Source organism: Hyalella azteca, unplaced genomic scaffold, assembly GCF_000764305.2.
Source record: "Hyalella azteca isolate HAZT.00-mixed unplaced genomic scaffold, Hazt_2.0.2 contig13225, whole genome shotgun sequence".
NCBI classification, from domain to species: domain Eukaryota; kingdom Metazoa; phylum Arthropoda; class Malacostraca; order Amphipoda; family Hyalellidae; genus Hyalella; species Hyalella azteca.
In genome coordinates, this window is record NW_025943154.1 from 60,144 (window position 1) to 77,590 (window position 17,447).

A 17,447-nucleotide genomic window follows, 5' to 3' on the forward strand; every position below is an offset into this window, starting at 1 on the left:
TCCAGTTCATCAATTTAAGGTAGGTACTCAAAAACCTTACATATCCAATGAGGAATAACAAACGCTAAGCCCATGCAGTGGGCAAAAGCAATGAAAAAAATTGCCCACTGCTAACAAGCCCAGTGTGCAACGAAAATCCTAATATTTCAGTTGCTGGTCGAGCACACAATTTACGAAGGCGCACACATGTATACCCGTATAACTAATATAATGTATAACTAATATACAAAATTCTTTCGTTCAATATCAATCATATGAATTCAAGCTAAAACGGCGAGGTTGCGGAAGGAGTGATGCATGATTAGTGAAGCTATCGGCAAAAATTGATGTTCGTGATCATCAATTTATATGAGACTTGACGTGAGATAAGGATACAGCCGCCACGGCACCATGTCCTCCTCATGAGGAAGTGAAAAGAGGGGTTCCAATCCCCTGGCACCGAACACTCGGAAAAATTAGCGGGTTGTGTTGTCCAAATTATAACTTTTTCTGCATGGAAACACTCATATGTCTTTTTTGCCGGGCCGAACTGATCAGTATTAAACACAGTAAGGCAAAAAGTGCATCGCTATATGGACAAAGTCTTGCACATTTCTCTGAGTGAGATAATCTTCTCGATGGCACTTAGACTGAGTGCCATCTTCCAGCGACTGACAGACCAGCGCTCATAGTCGTCTTCAGATCAGGTCTTGGCAAAGAAATAGCTGCAAATGAGGTGAAATTCTAAAGATATGGTTCATTAAATAGACCCCAAAAAAGGTAAAAAAAAAGGCTGATTTCTTTTTTAAATACGCCGAAATTTCCTGCACCAGCGAATAATAATAAAGAACAACGTCGTATTAGACAACGACGAGAATAGAGCAGTGCAATCTTTTCTGAGTAAGGATTCAATAGTAACGCAACCAAAGAGATTATTATCAGGAAAATTTTTTTTATCAGGAAAATTTATAAATGTAAAAACAATGAAAATTAAAAAAAAAACAAATTACAACCGTAGAAGGCGAAAATTTGGCTTACACTGCGAACGTAGCGAAGTTAAGGCTACCTAAGCCCACATCTTAAGATGAGCCGGACAGCTTTGAGAGGCCATAGCGTGCGTCCCGCGAGCACAGCATGTGTGCTCTCGGAAATATTCATTACTTTGACGACTTCCGCAAATCAACAACATACATTGAAAATGTAAAAAAATCCCTTGCATGGATGCAGAAAAACTAATGAGTAACTTTGGAAGCATGCTTGAATACATAGCTTTGGAAGCATGCGAGTACCATTGTTCTTTGCAGTAAATCCATATATCGTTCCTTGCAGTACATGCACACATCGTTCTTCATTTTCTTCCGACCTCACATTGCCAAATAAAGAAGGTTCAGAGAAGAGCGACGATTACTGAAGTTTTGCAACACAGTTGCGCGGTATATGTAAGTGAACTATTGCACGAGCTCTCTCATCATGTCTTCCTACAGCCTGCAAGTTATAGAGAGCATCCCTTCCTAGCAACAGATGTTACTCTGAGCCTTTTTTCTACTAGGGAAATGTAAAAAAAATTAGCGAATATGACGGCATATTCGTATAGACTCGCTTAAAATTAAGCAAACAGAATAATATCGTGAATAATACGATAAATACAAGATTACCGAATTTAATGCTTTGATAGATTGCCAAGGCATCTCGTTCTAAAGTCACTGAAATTATAGCCTTCCAGCCATACGATTGACTCGGATTTTCGAACCAAAAACTAAGAAATTCAACAATAATAATTAAAGAGAAGAAGAATATGTTAAATGCATATTTTTCAGAGGATTTCATCACCGGCCACACCACGCAGGAGAAGGCAGGCAAGCAACGATCAAACGCTCGTTAGACAGCGCCGAGCGGGAGTGGCAGCTTGCTAACCTGCTATACTTAACATATTATTCTGCGCACCAGTTCCTATACTTTCAAAAAATCTTAAGAGATCGTAAGTTCATCAGCCAATCATTGACGGCCTTTCAAGCAAAATCCACCAATCACAGACAAGAAAATAGAGCGTAAGTACTTACGTTCATTGACGGCCTTTCAAGCAAAATCCACCAATCACAGACAAGAAAATAGAGCGTAAGTACTTACGTTCACTTAGCGAGTTTTGAAAGTATGGCCCCTGCTATACTTAACATATTATTCTGCGCACCAGTTCAACTTGTCTAATGTTTCGTCACGGGCCACAGGCGAAGGTTAATGCCCACATCGCTAATTCCGGTGCACTTGTTCTCAGCTGAACACTGAAGGCTCGTGGTAGATTAATGAAGCGCTACATGCGAGGCAATGTAGTGTAGGTGAAGAATGATGTTTCACATACCGATTGCCACTATATAAAGCGGCCAAACTCTGCACAAAAGCGTTAGCTGATTCTGCGAATTTTTCCAAACCTTAATGAATCTAACAAATTAACGGTAAACTACGAGTGCATGAGACAACTAATTTCACACGTGAATTAATTTTGCACTAAATTGCACGGTGAAAAAAGATTGCAGGCTAATTATAGCGTTATTAATTATAAATAAAAGGTACGTCTGCGTTCATTGCTCAAGTTTAGATTTGGGAAACTTGTTGGGAATTACCAACATTGACAAATTTAACAGAGACTTACCTCGATAGAATGAACACGTTTAAAATCAAAATAATAATTTGTAACAAAACAATTTGGTCTACATAACTAATTCTCAAGAATGCACGAACTAATTTAAATACGATAATGTACTTCATTTAACCAAGCACCTTATCGACAGGCAACTAAAGATAAAAAACGGAGTATCAAACTAAAAAATTAATTACAACGAACTTGCTGGATTATGTCACATTAATTAAAGTAATATAATCGTGAATCGAAAGTAGCCTGTTTTTTAAGTCACTTCCTGATAGCTACCATTTAAAAAATAGAGCATCAAACCAAAAAATTAATTACAATAAACTTGCTAGATTAAATCACATTCATTAAAAAATATAATCACGAATCGAAAGTAGCCTGTTTTCTACGTCACTTCCTGATAGCTACCATTTAAAAAATAGAGCATCAAACCAAAAAATTAATTACAACAAACTTGCTAGATTACATCACATTCATTAAAAAAATATAATCATGAATCGAAAGTAGCCTATTTTCCAAGTCACTTCTTGATAGCCACCATTTAAAAAATAGCGCATCAAACCAACATTTAATTACAATAAACTTGCTAAATTAAATCACATTCATTAAAAAATATAATCATGAATCGAAAGTAGCCTGTTTTCTATAAGTCACTTCCTGATAGCTACCATTTATCGCGTCTCCCTTTCTCTGAAGGTGTTGGTATCAGCAGCAGCATTCCAGGGAGCAAGTGATCTTAAGAACCCCAATGCATAACAGATAACTCCTATGCAATCGTTTGTCCACCCCCCAGTCAATTCAAAAGATTAATCGTACACCACTGAACATTTGGCGAGACGTTCACGCAATAAAGTTATGAGCGTTACAGAAAATTAATCCATAAAATCCTGTGAGGAATGCGACCTTTAATGCCACCCGTGCCTAATGAGATGATTTTCAACAATTTCAATTTATTCGCTTTATTCGCATCAGATTACTATAGGGGCAACCAGATACTTACTTCCTTGCTGAACAAATTATTTGCATTAATCCGAAGAATTAAACATCGATTCAAGTTTTCAAATTAAATCAGGGATATTTTTTCTCACGAATTCAGTGCGGGTTTCTCCTAAAAAATGAGTTAGACCGCGGCTATAAAAAAGCCTCAGCCAACATGATATGAAGCTCTTAACAAATGATGTGCATAAAAAAGTGTCTACCGGTGGCATATTGTAGTAACTATTTAAAAACTGAATGCAGTTAACCGGTTGCTTTAGACGTCATAGCTTCCGCCAATCAAGACACGTGCGAGCAGCCGCGTTTATTTACACATATTTTACATATTCACACATATTTACATATTTTACATATTTACACATTTTACATATTTTACAGAAATATGGGAGCATATAGACTTACTCATTGCCAATAACGGAGACTGCATACCACACAAAATGACAGCTAATTTTTTTTTGTCCCAATCGACAGCAGTTTTTTTTTTTTTTTTGACTCAATGGACAGCAATGTTTTTTTTTACCAAAGAAAATGACGAGATTTTCAAAAGCTATAATAGGACGCGGGAAATAAACACCAAGGAACGAAGATAAGCCGAAATTTCATATATCAATTCGAGTCTGTAAGTAGCCATTTAAATAGCACAGCAGCAGGCAGTAAAAGTATCATGAGTACAGCGGGGCAGGTTATACAACTAATGGCGCTGCTCGCATTCCGCTGGCATGAGTCATCCAGGCAAAGCTTAACCGGTCCAATATCGTCTCCTCTTTCTTCAGTGCCAGCTCATTGCGCAGTACATTCGAATTTGCGCAGATTGAAGATATTTTTCGGAAATGCTGCAAAAGGGCAAATTCCAAGAATATTTTGTTTCGCCGAATTGCGTTTCATTCCAGCAGCAATAGTCTCTTACATTCACCGTTAATTAATTTTAATTATGACTGAAATTGCAATAGCTCAATTAAATTGAAATTTACTCAATTTTATTGTTCAGAGCAAACCGAAATCCTCAAGCTCTAAATTCAACAAGATGCATGTTTTTATACATTTGGTCCAACAACTCCACTGTGCATCTAATCAACGACAAATTTTGTAATACCTTTAAACGCAGCATGTCATTAACTTTGTTCTAGAAACTAATCATCGTTATGCCGACAAGATACCGTCGAAAACGCAGCACCGGATTCCTGTTAGTCCATTTATGCAGTCTCGGTTAGATCACGACGCCAGTCGAGTGGAGGAGTAAGTTTTTCATAGCGCCCCCTAGTCTCACTTTCTATAAGCCAGGCTGACGTTGCTCGTAGGAGTTTTTACTTAGTTCCTTAGTATTTGTTTGGGACGTAGTAGTCATAGACCACGATGGATCGCCGCCTCTGATTATCGTTCATCCGCCCTCATTTGGGCCACCTGATGCACGATGCTGTTGCTTGCTTCTCGCCTCTGGTCCCCCTGAGAATAGTTGAGTTTTCGCATAATTCCAACAGTTTGGCAGCGACTCCTGGCTATCGGTGGAGTAAGCTCACGTTTCATTCAACGCGAAGGCGTCGAAGTAGTCAAGAAAAGACGGAGAAACATTAGGTGGAAAAAAACTTGAACTTTATGCTCAACAGAATTCCCCCTCAGGGGGGACTTCTGACGTGTGTCTGTGCGCGTCAGAAGTCCTATGGGATTTCGCGTTCCTAGGGGGATTGTTCCTGAGCGCCCCACCGCTGAGCTCACGGTGTCTGACTGCAGGTCTCAGTTGTGGGGTTAAGTTATTATGTAGGTAGGATTCCTTACATTTCCCTTCTCTGTCTCTCACTTCCGCCCCTTGTGGGTGATGAATAATTGAGACCTTCCATCTCTTTGGTGATGTTCATCTTGACTTTCGGTGCGAGATAGCTAAATAGCTGAAGCGCTAGTAAACATTTGGCCACTAAACTAACTAACTCAACAGAATTCATACCTAGAGATACCATAACATGCGGTTTATTAACTTCATTTAGAAAATATTCAGTCTTACGCCAATATTCTCGGTAAGTTTCAGAAATATCAATACCAACTGGTTAACGTTTTATTTCGTGTTTTTATCTTTATCTACAGTTCACATTCTCTTAGTAATGGCTGTCTAGCCACTGCGACATGAAACTGAACGAATTCTGCAAAAATAGAGCGATTCGTAAAAAAATTTGACAACAAGTGGCATGGGAAGAAAGATTTCTGAAATCCGAATACCAAGGAAAGAAGTAGATGCAATAATATAATACGTGCTGAGAAGAATCTGTTAATTTACGGGCCGCGCAAGCAACAGGACATACCTTTACTGCGTCGCGTGAAGAAATTCATAGGTAGCACATAGAATAGAATAGAATAGAATGGAATAGAATAGAAGTGTCGGCGTTGAAGAAATAGGCCCATGGCCTGTATATAAGTAAGTATAATAAGTATAAGACATATAGTAAAGGCGATGAGAATTTCATGATACCAGTGAAGGTAGCCGAAGATTTATTGGCATGGAAATTATTCTTGCTCAGAAGGTAGAATTCCCGCGCAGCCAGCAATTTTAACGACTCGATGGATTGATTACAAGCAATTCAAGCGCACTAACAATTCAACTGACTCGGGCCCGTGAGATGCTTTCCGAGCTTCAAATGCCACGCGCGACTCCCACGAGAAAAGTTCAAATGAAGACGTTCGGCGTTACGCGAAGCACGGCCCTGATTTTTAAATTAAATATTACAAGCCTGCTAAAGAAAGAAGATACTCCTGAATTTGTTAGCTATAGCTAGAATTACGGTGAAATTGTATAACCTCATATACACCCACAGTTACAACTTGGAGAATTCGAGAACCCAGAGAGAAAAACTTCGACTTCAGTCGTAAGTCGACTTCAGGTCGACTTACTTACCTCAGAAACCCAATGAACTTTATATTAGATGCCCAATGTATTTTTAATCTAATAAGTGAATGAAGTCACGTCTAAATTCACGTGAGTTGATGCAAAGCGACCCGACACGCGCGAGGCCTCCGAGTTCAGGTGATCTTTAAACTTCACGGATCACGACAAGCTCGTCATCACAATAGTAAAGCAGCTCTTTAAAATAGCGCACAATAGTAAAGCAGCTCTTTAAAATAGCGCACAATAGTAAAGCAGAATAGTTAAGCAGCTCTTTAAAATAGCGCACAATAGTAAAGCAGCTCTTTAAAATAGCGCACCATAGTTAAGCAGCTCTTTAAAATAGCGCACGAAGACGACCCGACGAATGACTGGCCTTGTGCAAGGAATAAAAATATGGCACGGCCATCGCAACGCAATTCTTTGTTTCAGGATTTCAACTTCAAAAAATAGTGAGAGTGGAACTGCTGAGATGAAAATTTAAATTATGATATCGTGGCTTATACGAATTTCAAATAAAAAATTAATGCGACTTTACACGTAAACCTTAAACGTGTTCGATAAGAAAATTACGAAGGTATATAATATAAATATTCACTGATAAGAATGTGGTAACAAATCTAAACTTTACATCGCGAGATCATATAATAACCCAATAATGACTAGATTATTTATTATTTTTAAACTAAATGATTATTTATTCCGTCGGTTAACATTCTGTATATTTTATTAAATAGTGAATAGAATCTTTGATTTCAGTTATAATGACAATCAAAATTTATCCTTAACATTCCAGAAGCTATGAAAACCGATTCGACTGAATTGTGACTGGACATTCGAATTAAATTCAGAACTCAATTAAAATTTAAAAATTAATTATTACAACTAAATTAATTCTCAATTCCTAGACCATTCAGTCTAAACCAGTAAGCACAACAAGTTAAAATATTTATTCGGATTTTTTTTCTGAGTGGAGATTTTCGGAAACGAAGAAAAGTAGGCTCGCAGTGAGAAGACACCGAAAAATGAGCGGCTCATTGTCTAACTAGCGAAGCAATTTCGGATTTTGACGGTAACGCCGAAACAGTTTGTCCCGATTAAAGGGCGGATAAGTTATGTGTGCAGCAAGTGCATCACTATTTGGACAAGATGACCCATTAATTTTTTGAGCGGATACCAAAATAATAAGCCATGACAGATGCACGGCGCTGTATCACAGGGAAGTGAAACGCCGTCCCAGCAGCCAAGGTTAACGCTATATTACAGAAACGTTCGCCGCCAATAAAACTATACTAGAGGCACGCATATAGTCTTAACAACCAAACAACTACTTTTTAGCGCATTTTCTCATTTATGGAAAAAATGCACTATTGTGCTCGCCATGTCCGTCCGTCCGTCTGTCTGTCTGTCTGTCCGTCCGTCTGTCCGTGACCTCAAGTTTTCGTCAACGAGAAAATGCGCTCTCAGTCACTCACCATGCAGTGAGTACTGAGTTATACTTTTTTATAAATTTGCCACCAAACTGCGATATTTATTCTACCTAAATGGGATATTTATTCTACCTAACATGGGTCATTTATTCCATAGTAAATTAACAAAAGTTATCACATCAGCCAAGGTTAACGCTATTACAGAAACGTTCGCCGCCAATAAAACTATACTATAGGCACGCATATTGACTTAACAACCAATCAACTACTTTTTTTTATAAATTTGCCACCAAACTGCGACATTTATTCTACCTAATTGGGATATTTATTCCACCTAACTGGGACATTTATTCTACCTAATTGGGATATTTATTACATCTAACTAGGACCTTTTTTCATTGTAAATTAACAAAAGAAATCAATTCACTCCACCGAGAAAGAAACTGGAATAAATATATTCAAGTACGTAAGGCATACAATTCATGATAATCGAGAGGCTAAGCAACTAGCGACATCAACCACAACAAAAAAAAACAATAACCTTAAGTATTCGTTTCTCTATGATATAATATTGTAATTTAAATGCAGGTAAATTGAACTAAATATCTTCCCGGCAGCTAAATTGTAAATCGTGGCCATCGAAATAACTACTAAATTATACAAAATATTACCAGCTCAATGTGGTTTACAAACAATAATTCCAAGTCAACTTTTATGACATGCAAAACCTGGATGAGTCTTGAAAGAAATGTCACAACAAAATATGAAATAAATAAGTTCAATGAAATAAATAAGTTCTTGAAATAAATAAGCTCACAAGATTTATAATAACGTCGTTTGAGAATGTCAAGAGCAGCGCGTGCTGCAGATCACAACATTGTGTAGTAGTGGCCAGCACGCGGCCACGAGGCCGTGAAATATATAAGTGAGACCACAATATTCTGTAGTGGCGGCCGACACGCGGCCACGAGGCCGTGAAAAATATAAGTGAGACCACAATATTCTGTAGTAGCGGCCAGCACGCGGCTACGAGGCCGTGAAATATAAGTGAGAATATAAGTGAGGCCACAATATTCTGTAGTAGCGGCCAGCACGCGGCCACGAGGCCGTGAAATATATAAGTGAGATCACAAAATTCTGCAGCAGCGGCCAGCACGCGGCCACGAGGCCGTGAAAAATATAAGTACACTTGTGATCGCAGGCCGAGGGTTACGGTTAAGATGGGTTACAATGTGGCACCAGCTCTTGCAAAAAAACATCTCGACGTCTCATAAATAGTGGCAACGACCACGCAGTGAAACACTGAGTGCACGATAACATTTGTCTTTATAATGTACCGCACGTTAGTTTGAGGGCTTGAAAAATATGTAAATTTATTACGGAAAAGTATATGCAAGTCAGATTCATACTGGCAAATTGATACGTTTCCACCTCATACCCACACCATCCACCTAACATCCATACCATCCACCTCATACCCATACCATTAGGAAAACACAAAGCCTAACGTTATACAAACACAAGACACACCATTAGAAGAAAAACTGTCGCTAGGTATAACGCGAAGGCTCTTGGCGCACTGCATCAACGGATTACTAATCCATTTTTTTTAATGTTGTACATTACTACTTTCAAGCTTCTCGTGATTCATTCGCGTATTTATCTAATTTTCAGTTCATTATATTTTAACGAATTCAATATATTATGCAGGTGCATTTAGCGCTGCCGTCTACTGTTCCTCAACTATCCGGATTAAATCATCAATGATTAATACATTAGTCATTGCAGTAAATCATCACCTATAATTATAATATATAGTTGATAAGCATATAATTATATTATATATCATAATTCTAATTATTTATATGCTTCACCTTACATTATAAGAATATAATACGTAATTATTATGCAATCAAAGTTACCAACACAGAGTTTCGTGATTTATGATAACTTGGTAACTATGATGACAGCACAAGAAAATTAGAAGGCAAACCGTGCAAAGAAAAACCAATTGAAACCATCCCATGCAGAGCCTTCTTCTAATAGGCGTTGTAATAGGCGTCATGTACAAGCGATTGCCTACGAAAAATATTCCTCGTATGAAATGAAATTGCGTGTTGGTAACGAAAAATATGCCTTGTAGGAAATGAAATTGCGTGTTGGTAACGAAAAATATGCCTTGTAGGAAATGAAATTGCGTGTTGGTAACGAAAAATATGCCTTGTAGGAAATGAAATTGCGTGTTGGTAACGAAAAATATGCCTTGTAGGAAATGAAATTGCGTGTTGTAACGAAAAATATGCCTCGTAGGAAATGAAATCGCGTGTTGTAACGAAAAATATGCCTCGTAGGAAATGAAATCGCGTGTTGTAACGAAAAATATGCCTCGAAGGAAATGAAATTGCGTGTTGGTAACGAAAAATACGCCTCATAGAAAATGAAATTGCGTGGCAGTAAAGAAAAATATTCCACGTAAGAAATGAAATCGCGTGTTGGTAACGAAAAATAGTTCGCGTAGAAAGTGAAATTGCGTGCTGGTAACGAAAAAAAACTCGTAGGAAATGAATTTACCTGTTGGTAAAGAAACATATTTTCGTGTGAAATGCAATTGAGTGTTGGTAACGAAAAGTATTCATCATAGGAAATGAAATTGCGTGCTGGTAACGAAAAAAATTTCACGAAGGAAATGAAATTGCGTGTTAGTAATAAAAAGCATAGTGAGGGAAAGGGGTGAGACCTCTTGTAAAGAGAACAATACAACAGAGCACTCAGCACAAGCACCTACAACAGGTGAAGGTTGGTAGCTAACGAGCTGTAGTAATAACTGCATTGCTGTACTCCGACATGCCATTGTTCGTGGCAAGGAAATGCTAGAGGCTCAATAAACCGACGCCGATCAATGTGACTTGCATTCACGCTTTGAAAAACTGTTTTGTAAAATATCTCGGAGAGCAAAATAGTTATTTGGAGGAATAAAGATCGATTAAATAGTTACATGCAATAAGGAATCTTAGATGGAACCAGATATGAATTATTTACAGAATAGAGAATGAATTAGAGACTTAAAGAATATGGTAACAAGTTTGAATGCATAGGAATTAAATTTGTGTAATGAAAATTCAGAGTAAATAGCGCAAGCAAATATGTTGAAATGCAGTCCATCAGTTAAGTTTCATTTCACTATAGTGTATTCAATACAATAAATTTCCAACCGAATTCAAAGATAATGGATTTTGGTCAGTAAGACCTCCTTGTTGAGAGGCTGCAATAAATTAACGAGATGAGAATTGCATTGCTATGCCAGTGATAAACGCTAGTCATTATCGTCGAGTTGCGACCGAGCCACAATCACAGCGATTCTTGAGTCACAATATCAGCAACTCTCGGGTCACAATAGCTACGCTTCTTAGGTCACAATAACTGCGATTCTCGGGTCACAATAGCTACGCTTCTTGGGTCACAATAACTGTGATTTTCGTGTCACAATAGCTACGCTTCTCGGGTCACAATAGCTACGCTTCTCGGGTCACAATAACTGCGATTTTCGGGTCACAATAGCTACGCTTCTTGGGTCACAATAACTGCAATTTTCGTGTCAAAATAGCTACGCTTCTCGAGTCACAATAGCTGCGATTCTCGAGTCACAATATCAGCAATTCTTGAGGTTCAATATTAGCAATTCTCGTGTCACAACAATCAATTAAAAAAGTCAGACGAATTGTAAGAGAACGTCAAGTAAGTATATCGATTATAGGGCTTGGCAGAGCCAATTCTTCGCGTTGGAACGGCCGCGCGGTCATTGGCTGAAATGATCTAGGTTGAGTAACGTCGATTACGAATTAAAAAACTCTCCAACACATATACAGTCAAACTAAGCTGAGATTAATAGCTCTTCAATGGGTGGTGAAATCCATTGCGAGAAACCGATAAAATAGAACGAGAAGGCTCACATTAGTCAAGAATTATGTCTATTCTGAAGCTTCAGTTGATTACTCGCATGTACGACAGCTTTTGCAAAAATTCACGCACTTTTGATATTTTGTAAGAATAACAGTGTACAAATAAACAAGATGAACCACACGCCCTATGTATAGAACACGCCAGCAAGAAAAAAATACGTATATAGGCCCCAAAATAACATTTAAGTCTCATTAAGGAATGAAAAACGATTGAGTCACACTATCCAATGAGTAACCCACTTTTTGCACGTAATTCTGATTCACTCATTCGCTGGGTCAAACTGCACACAATAGCAAAAGTGCATCGCGATTTAGACTTAGTACCACTCATTTCTTTGAGCATGCACTTCTTTTATATACCTTGCATAGATGCATGTCACAGCACACAATAGCAAAAGTGCATCGAAATTTGGACTTAGTACCACTCATTTCTCTGAGCATGCAGTTCTTTGATACACCTTGCATAGATGCATATCATGACACACAATAGCAAAAGTGCATAGCGATTTAGACTTAGTACCACTCATTTCTCTGAGCATGCACTTCTTTGATACACCTTGCATAGATGCACGTCATGACACACAATAGCAAAAGTGCATCGCGATTTAGACTAAGTACCATCCATTTCTCTTAGCATGCACTTCTTTGATACACCTTGCATAGATGCACGTCATGACACACAATAGCAAAAGTGTATCGCGATTTAGACTTAGTACCACTCATTTCTCTGAGCATGCACTTCTTTGATACACCTTGCATAGATGCACGTCATGACACACGCGCTTGTAAGCTGTGAAAGTAGCGGTTGAGGCAGTAGGGAATAAGCCGACAGCTGCCACTTCGATTTGCGAACAATCTTGTTGCACAATCTAGAATGCGTAATGCAATTCGTGCCATGAAAGGCATTGAAAAACCGAGCCCATCTCGTGGCCCATCGAAAATATTATACGGAATGTATATATTCTTTTAGTAGGTACTTAAATTTTACACGTCAAAGGCATTGATTCTGCAGGAAATTAGTAAGGCGGATACATAGCATTCGTTTCTGAACTTAGCCAAATTACTTCAGAAGCTACGTGAGTTATTCATAATAGAAAATTGTTCTAAACCTTTTATAATTAGTTAGAATTAACGTACAAAATTTTAACTCATTAAAAACAAATAAGCAAAATTTTAAGGTTAGTCAAAATATTTGTTATTTCCTGGCGAATTTTTCAAATTTTAATTTTCAAATCGTTGTATTTTTTTTCTAGTGAGTAGGAAACACACTACGTAAAAAGTAGACAAGCTGTAAGAAATATTTACCAAATTCTTCGAAGAAATTTGTGGGTAAAATTCTAAATTTTTGCAGGATGTTGCTGATGGCAGCGGTGGCGGTACAAGTAAGCCTCTACCACACAGCGGAGACCCGCCGCCTGCTGCTGGGGGAAGACGGCTTCGCCAGGGTCGACGGCCCATCGACTTCGCCAGTCTCCGGCATCACCGTTTCAAGTTGGGTGAACGTCACTGAGTTCCCTGGGGGTGTAGCCCCGTTGGTAACCATCATCTCCGAAGACGCTTCCTACCAAATAGCCTTCTTCCTGAGGCACGATGGAGCGGGAGTGCTTTGGGGAGGACCAAAGCCTCAACAGCTGTCGCAAGTGGAACAGGTCGATCGCCAACCGCGATCAAGATTCGGAAGCGGAAGGAAACGTAGGAATGCAAACGATTATTCTATGGGATTGGGTGACGTAATTAATATCATGAGCCCAAGAAAAGAACGATCGAACACTTGGACTCCCATGAATTTTGTTGACGTGTCAGAAATGGGAGTGGCAGACTTAGAGACTTCTGGTAGCGAAACTCAAAATCACTATGAAAACTGGTACGATGTCGGGTATGAATTGCAAATGCAAGAAAGCGCTAACCCTGAACCAAAAATCATTACTCAGCCATCAGGAAAGAATGATTTTGTTGTGATTAACTGGAACGGCCACAATGCCCCGCCGCTGTCAACTAATCAGTGGGACCCACTGAATGAAGATCCTAAATCTCCAGACTTCACAAACGTTAACGTTGGAACGAAAATTTTGCCGCCCGATAACGAAAAGTTCATCTGGAGTCAGGAAGACAACACGAAGAACGGTGGCTGGGTATCACAAGTACAGCCAATTACCGCCAACGTTCCAAGTTCTACTATCATTCAAGATTTCGTAGCTCTTCACACCACGGAACCAACTACACGAGCCAGACCATCAAGGCCTTTCATTCCTGATCTTCGACGTCCTGGATCACGCGATTCTTCTAAAACGGTCAGACCGACTGATGCTTTCCGTTACAGTCAACGAAAAAGAACTGAAGCCCCGGCCACTGTCGCAAAAATGGCGAGTACCACAACAAGTACAACAACAAGTCGACCCGTTCAAGTGAAAACCGAAAAGAAAGAAACCGAATCTCGCGTCCCTCTGTGGGCAAGACTGAAACAAACTTCCGAAGAGGAATCAGTAGCATCAGAAATACCAATTCTTACAACAACACGTGCGCCTCGGCCCAGAACAACTACCAGAGCTCCCATCACGCATGCTACATCAACTGAAACCTCCAGACCTACCTTTGCCCGAACCACAACGCCTTCTCCTCTTAGGAAAATCCAAGTTCCATCAGTGATTTCTACCAAGCCGCCAACCCCAGCCACGCAACAGCAAACAACAAAGTCAACTTCAACAAAATCAAAAGAAAGAAAAGCCTACAACAACTTGAATAGCAAAGGACCTTTCAGCACAAAACATAATTCTGAAGGACACCGCCCCATCACTTCGCACTCACTAGACGAATTCAAGAAAGTACTGGAAGGGAAGCCGAAGATTGAAGACAATGGTAATAAAGTCGTAGTTTATTCTATGCCCATTACTGACGTTGACGCGTTCAATAGAATGTACGAGCAGTACCAAGAAAGCGTAGCAAGGCAAAGTCCCAGAGTCAACCTCCACGCAGTATATGATCTGGCACGAGAAGGGTACGACCATCCAGCGCTCAATGAAGAAGAAACAAACCAAAATAGACTAGAGCAAATTCCCGAGCCATTACCGGTTCTAACCTATAAAGAAGAACCACTACGTTTTGCTGAGTCGGAACCAGCTCCAATAATCATCAAGGAAACTGACATTGAGGAGCCAGTGCTTGCTATAGAAGAAATTGTTCCAGAATACGAAGAAACCGATTTCCCACCGTCTGAACTCGGACAGATTGGTGGCGCCATTGCGGGTGACTTCGCATACTATCCATACGAGGAGGCAACGCCACAGCCGCAAGTATTAAAAAAAGAGAGGCCTCAACGAACCAAAACCCGTTTCGAAATGAGAGTTCCAGCAGGACCCAGAGACGAACTATTGGCCGGACTACGATTCCGTCCTACAGTATACGAGACAGCTATGCCTGTACAGCAAGATATTAGTGGACAACAAGAATCGTTTTACCAAGAGCCATCACGGATTTCACACGAACAGCTGCCACCTGAATACAGCGAAAAATCAGAATCCAAAAACAGATTTGCCCCGGAGAGACCCGCCCAAATCCAGAAGACACGAGTAGTCCAAGAAGTTCAGAACATTCCAAAAAATATCCGTTCAGAGCTAATCCCGCCTCAGTCGCTGCCTATGCCCATCCATAACGAAGAACAGGTAAGAAATGCCGCTGCTTTCATTGAGCGAAATAATAACGTCCCAGCTTTGCAAGAGATCAGAACAACCGAAGGGACACCGACCCCGATTAAAATCAACGCAGTGCCAATTTTCGCAGAAGATGACGTGGACATAGTGACGGAAGTTCCGTTGAACGTAAATTTCCGGAAAATGCCATACAACTTTGATTTAAATACATGGTATCACTTGGCTTTCACATGGAGTAGCCAAGACCATGTACTCAGCATCTACATCAACGGCCAACTAGCAGGTATTCTCGAGAATACCATCCCTGATGTGCAGGCTCTTCCAACCAACGGAATGATGCTTCTTGGTAAAACTTTACTACCAAGCCTCACGGGCTTTGATCCTACATCGCACGTCACGGGAGAAATGAGCAACTTCGTGGTTTGGGGCAGCGCGCTATCGCCGATGGAAATTAATAACGTGTTCAGTTGCGGAGAGCCTCCGATACATCCCGTGCTTTTGGCCTGGAACTCAACACCATTAAGAGTGTACAACGACGCTGTCCTGCAGCAGGCGCCGCCAATATGCGGGATATCTTCCTAATTACTGTCTCCAGATAAAAGAAACAACCACTATTACGGCGGTTTGAGAGCTGCAGCTATAGAGGGTCGAGCTCATTTAGCCTAATACGGTTCTCTTTCGTCATAGGAGAATATTGGCCCTTTTTACTGTGATAAATTATGTCCGATAACATGCGCAAACTATTCTCATAAAATCCGCAATCGTATCAACTTCATGGCAAAAGTAGCTTCTGTTTAAAAACTTATCAAAACTTCAATTCTAAATGCCGGTTCAGCTGAGGAGAAAGCCTTTTCTTACTCATAATTTTGTAGGAACAAAAAGCTGCACTCATTCTTGCGTGTTGTTGTTACATGTGTAGCAAGGGTCCATGACATGTTGGGCACATGTTAACAGAAATAAATAAGTAACCTTAGGTGTTCATGACATGTTAAAAAGGATAGAAATTAATAAATGTTGAATGGATAAATTTCATACCAGGACCGTTATTGTCTACGGCTGCTATTCCATGTCTTTTTTTAAGTTTCGGAGTTGGTAAATGTTTAACTATGGCGGCATATCAGAGGGAGAGAAATCACCTAAATGTAGTACCGAAATAAGAGTACGATTTTTCAGCTTGTGAAAGATATTAGAAGAGGCAGGGAAATTCTTTAATGAAGGTCACTGCAAAATCTGCAGATTCCTCCGAGTTAGCTTCCATAGTAATGGTTAGCTTCCTTTGAAAACCTCTTCTGGCAAATGTGTCTTCTATACTCATTAATCATCCAATCTTATCATCACATCTGACCAGAACAAATTCAAGCATTTAATTCGAACTATAAATTAAATTTGTCTAATTTTCGAAATTAATTCAAACTTTACAGTAAATATGATCCAAATTAATTCAAACTTTAAAGTAAATATGAAAGAATGTGCAAAATTTTTAAAACGCTCTAATAAAAGAAGAGAAGTTCAAGCATCATCACTCAACATTCGAGCATAACACGCGAACTACGTATGCTCGGTGTATAAGGCTCTCCGTTTCCCATTCAATATTCATCACTGTAAATATTTTTCATCCCTCTTAGACTATATTCATCCTGCTATCGTAGATTTTCTAACGAAAATGATCTTCAGACCGGCCATGTAGCAATGCCATGCTGAGCGAGTTTCATCACTCGTAAATTTTGCACCAGTCGCTACGAGCTGAAGAATATAATATAAATTTAGAATAAACTAAATGTGTTCTAATTTCCCTGCTTGAATAGATCCCACCGATGGTAAAGAATTTAAATGAAATTTCAAAAGAAAAAATTCGTCTATTCTTGGAGATAAAATTAAAATTTATTAGCCGCTTCGACCATAGATTACAGAAAATCTAGTCAT

At 39.3% G+C, this 17,447-nt stretch overlaps 1 protein-coding gene across 1 annotated transcript in view; it reads left to right on the plus strand.

Moving 5' to 3' along the window:
• The window catches only part of LOC108665015, a 51,832-nt gene extending 34,885 nt beyond the window's left edge, over positions 1-16,947 (plus strand). The window contains exon 2 of the mRNA XM_018151726.2: positions 13,229-16,947. Within this exon, the coding sequence (XP_018007215.1) occupies positions 13,229-16,106 (2,878 nt within the window). The 3' untranslated portion in view covers positions 16,107-16,947. The remainder of the gene's footprint in view (positions 1-13,228) is intronic.
• The last annotated feature ends 500 nt before the right edge of the window (positions 16,948-17,447 follow it).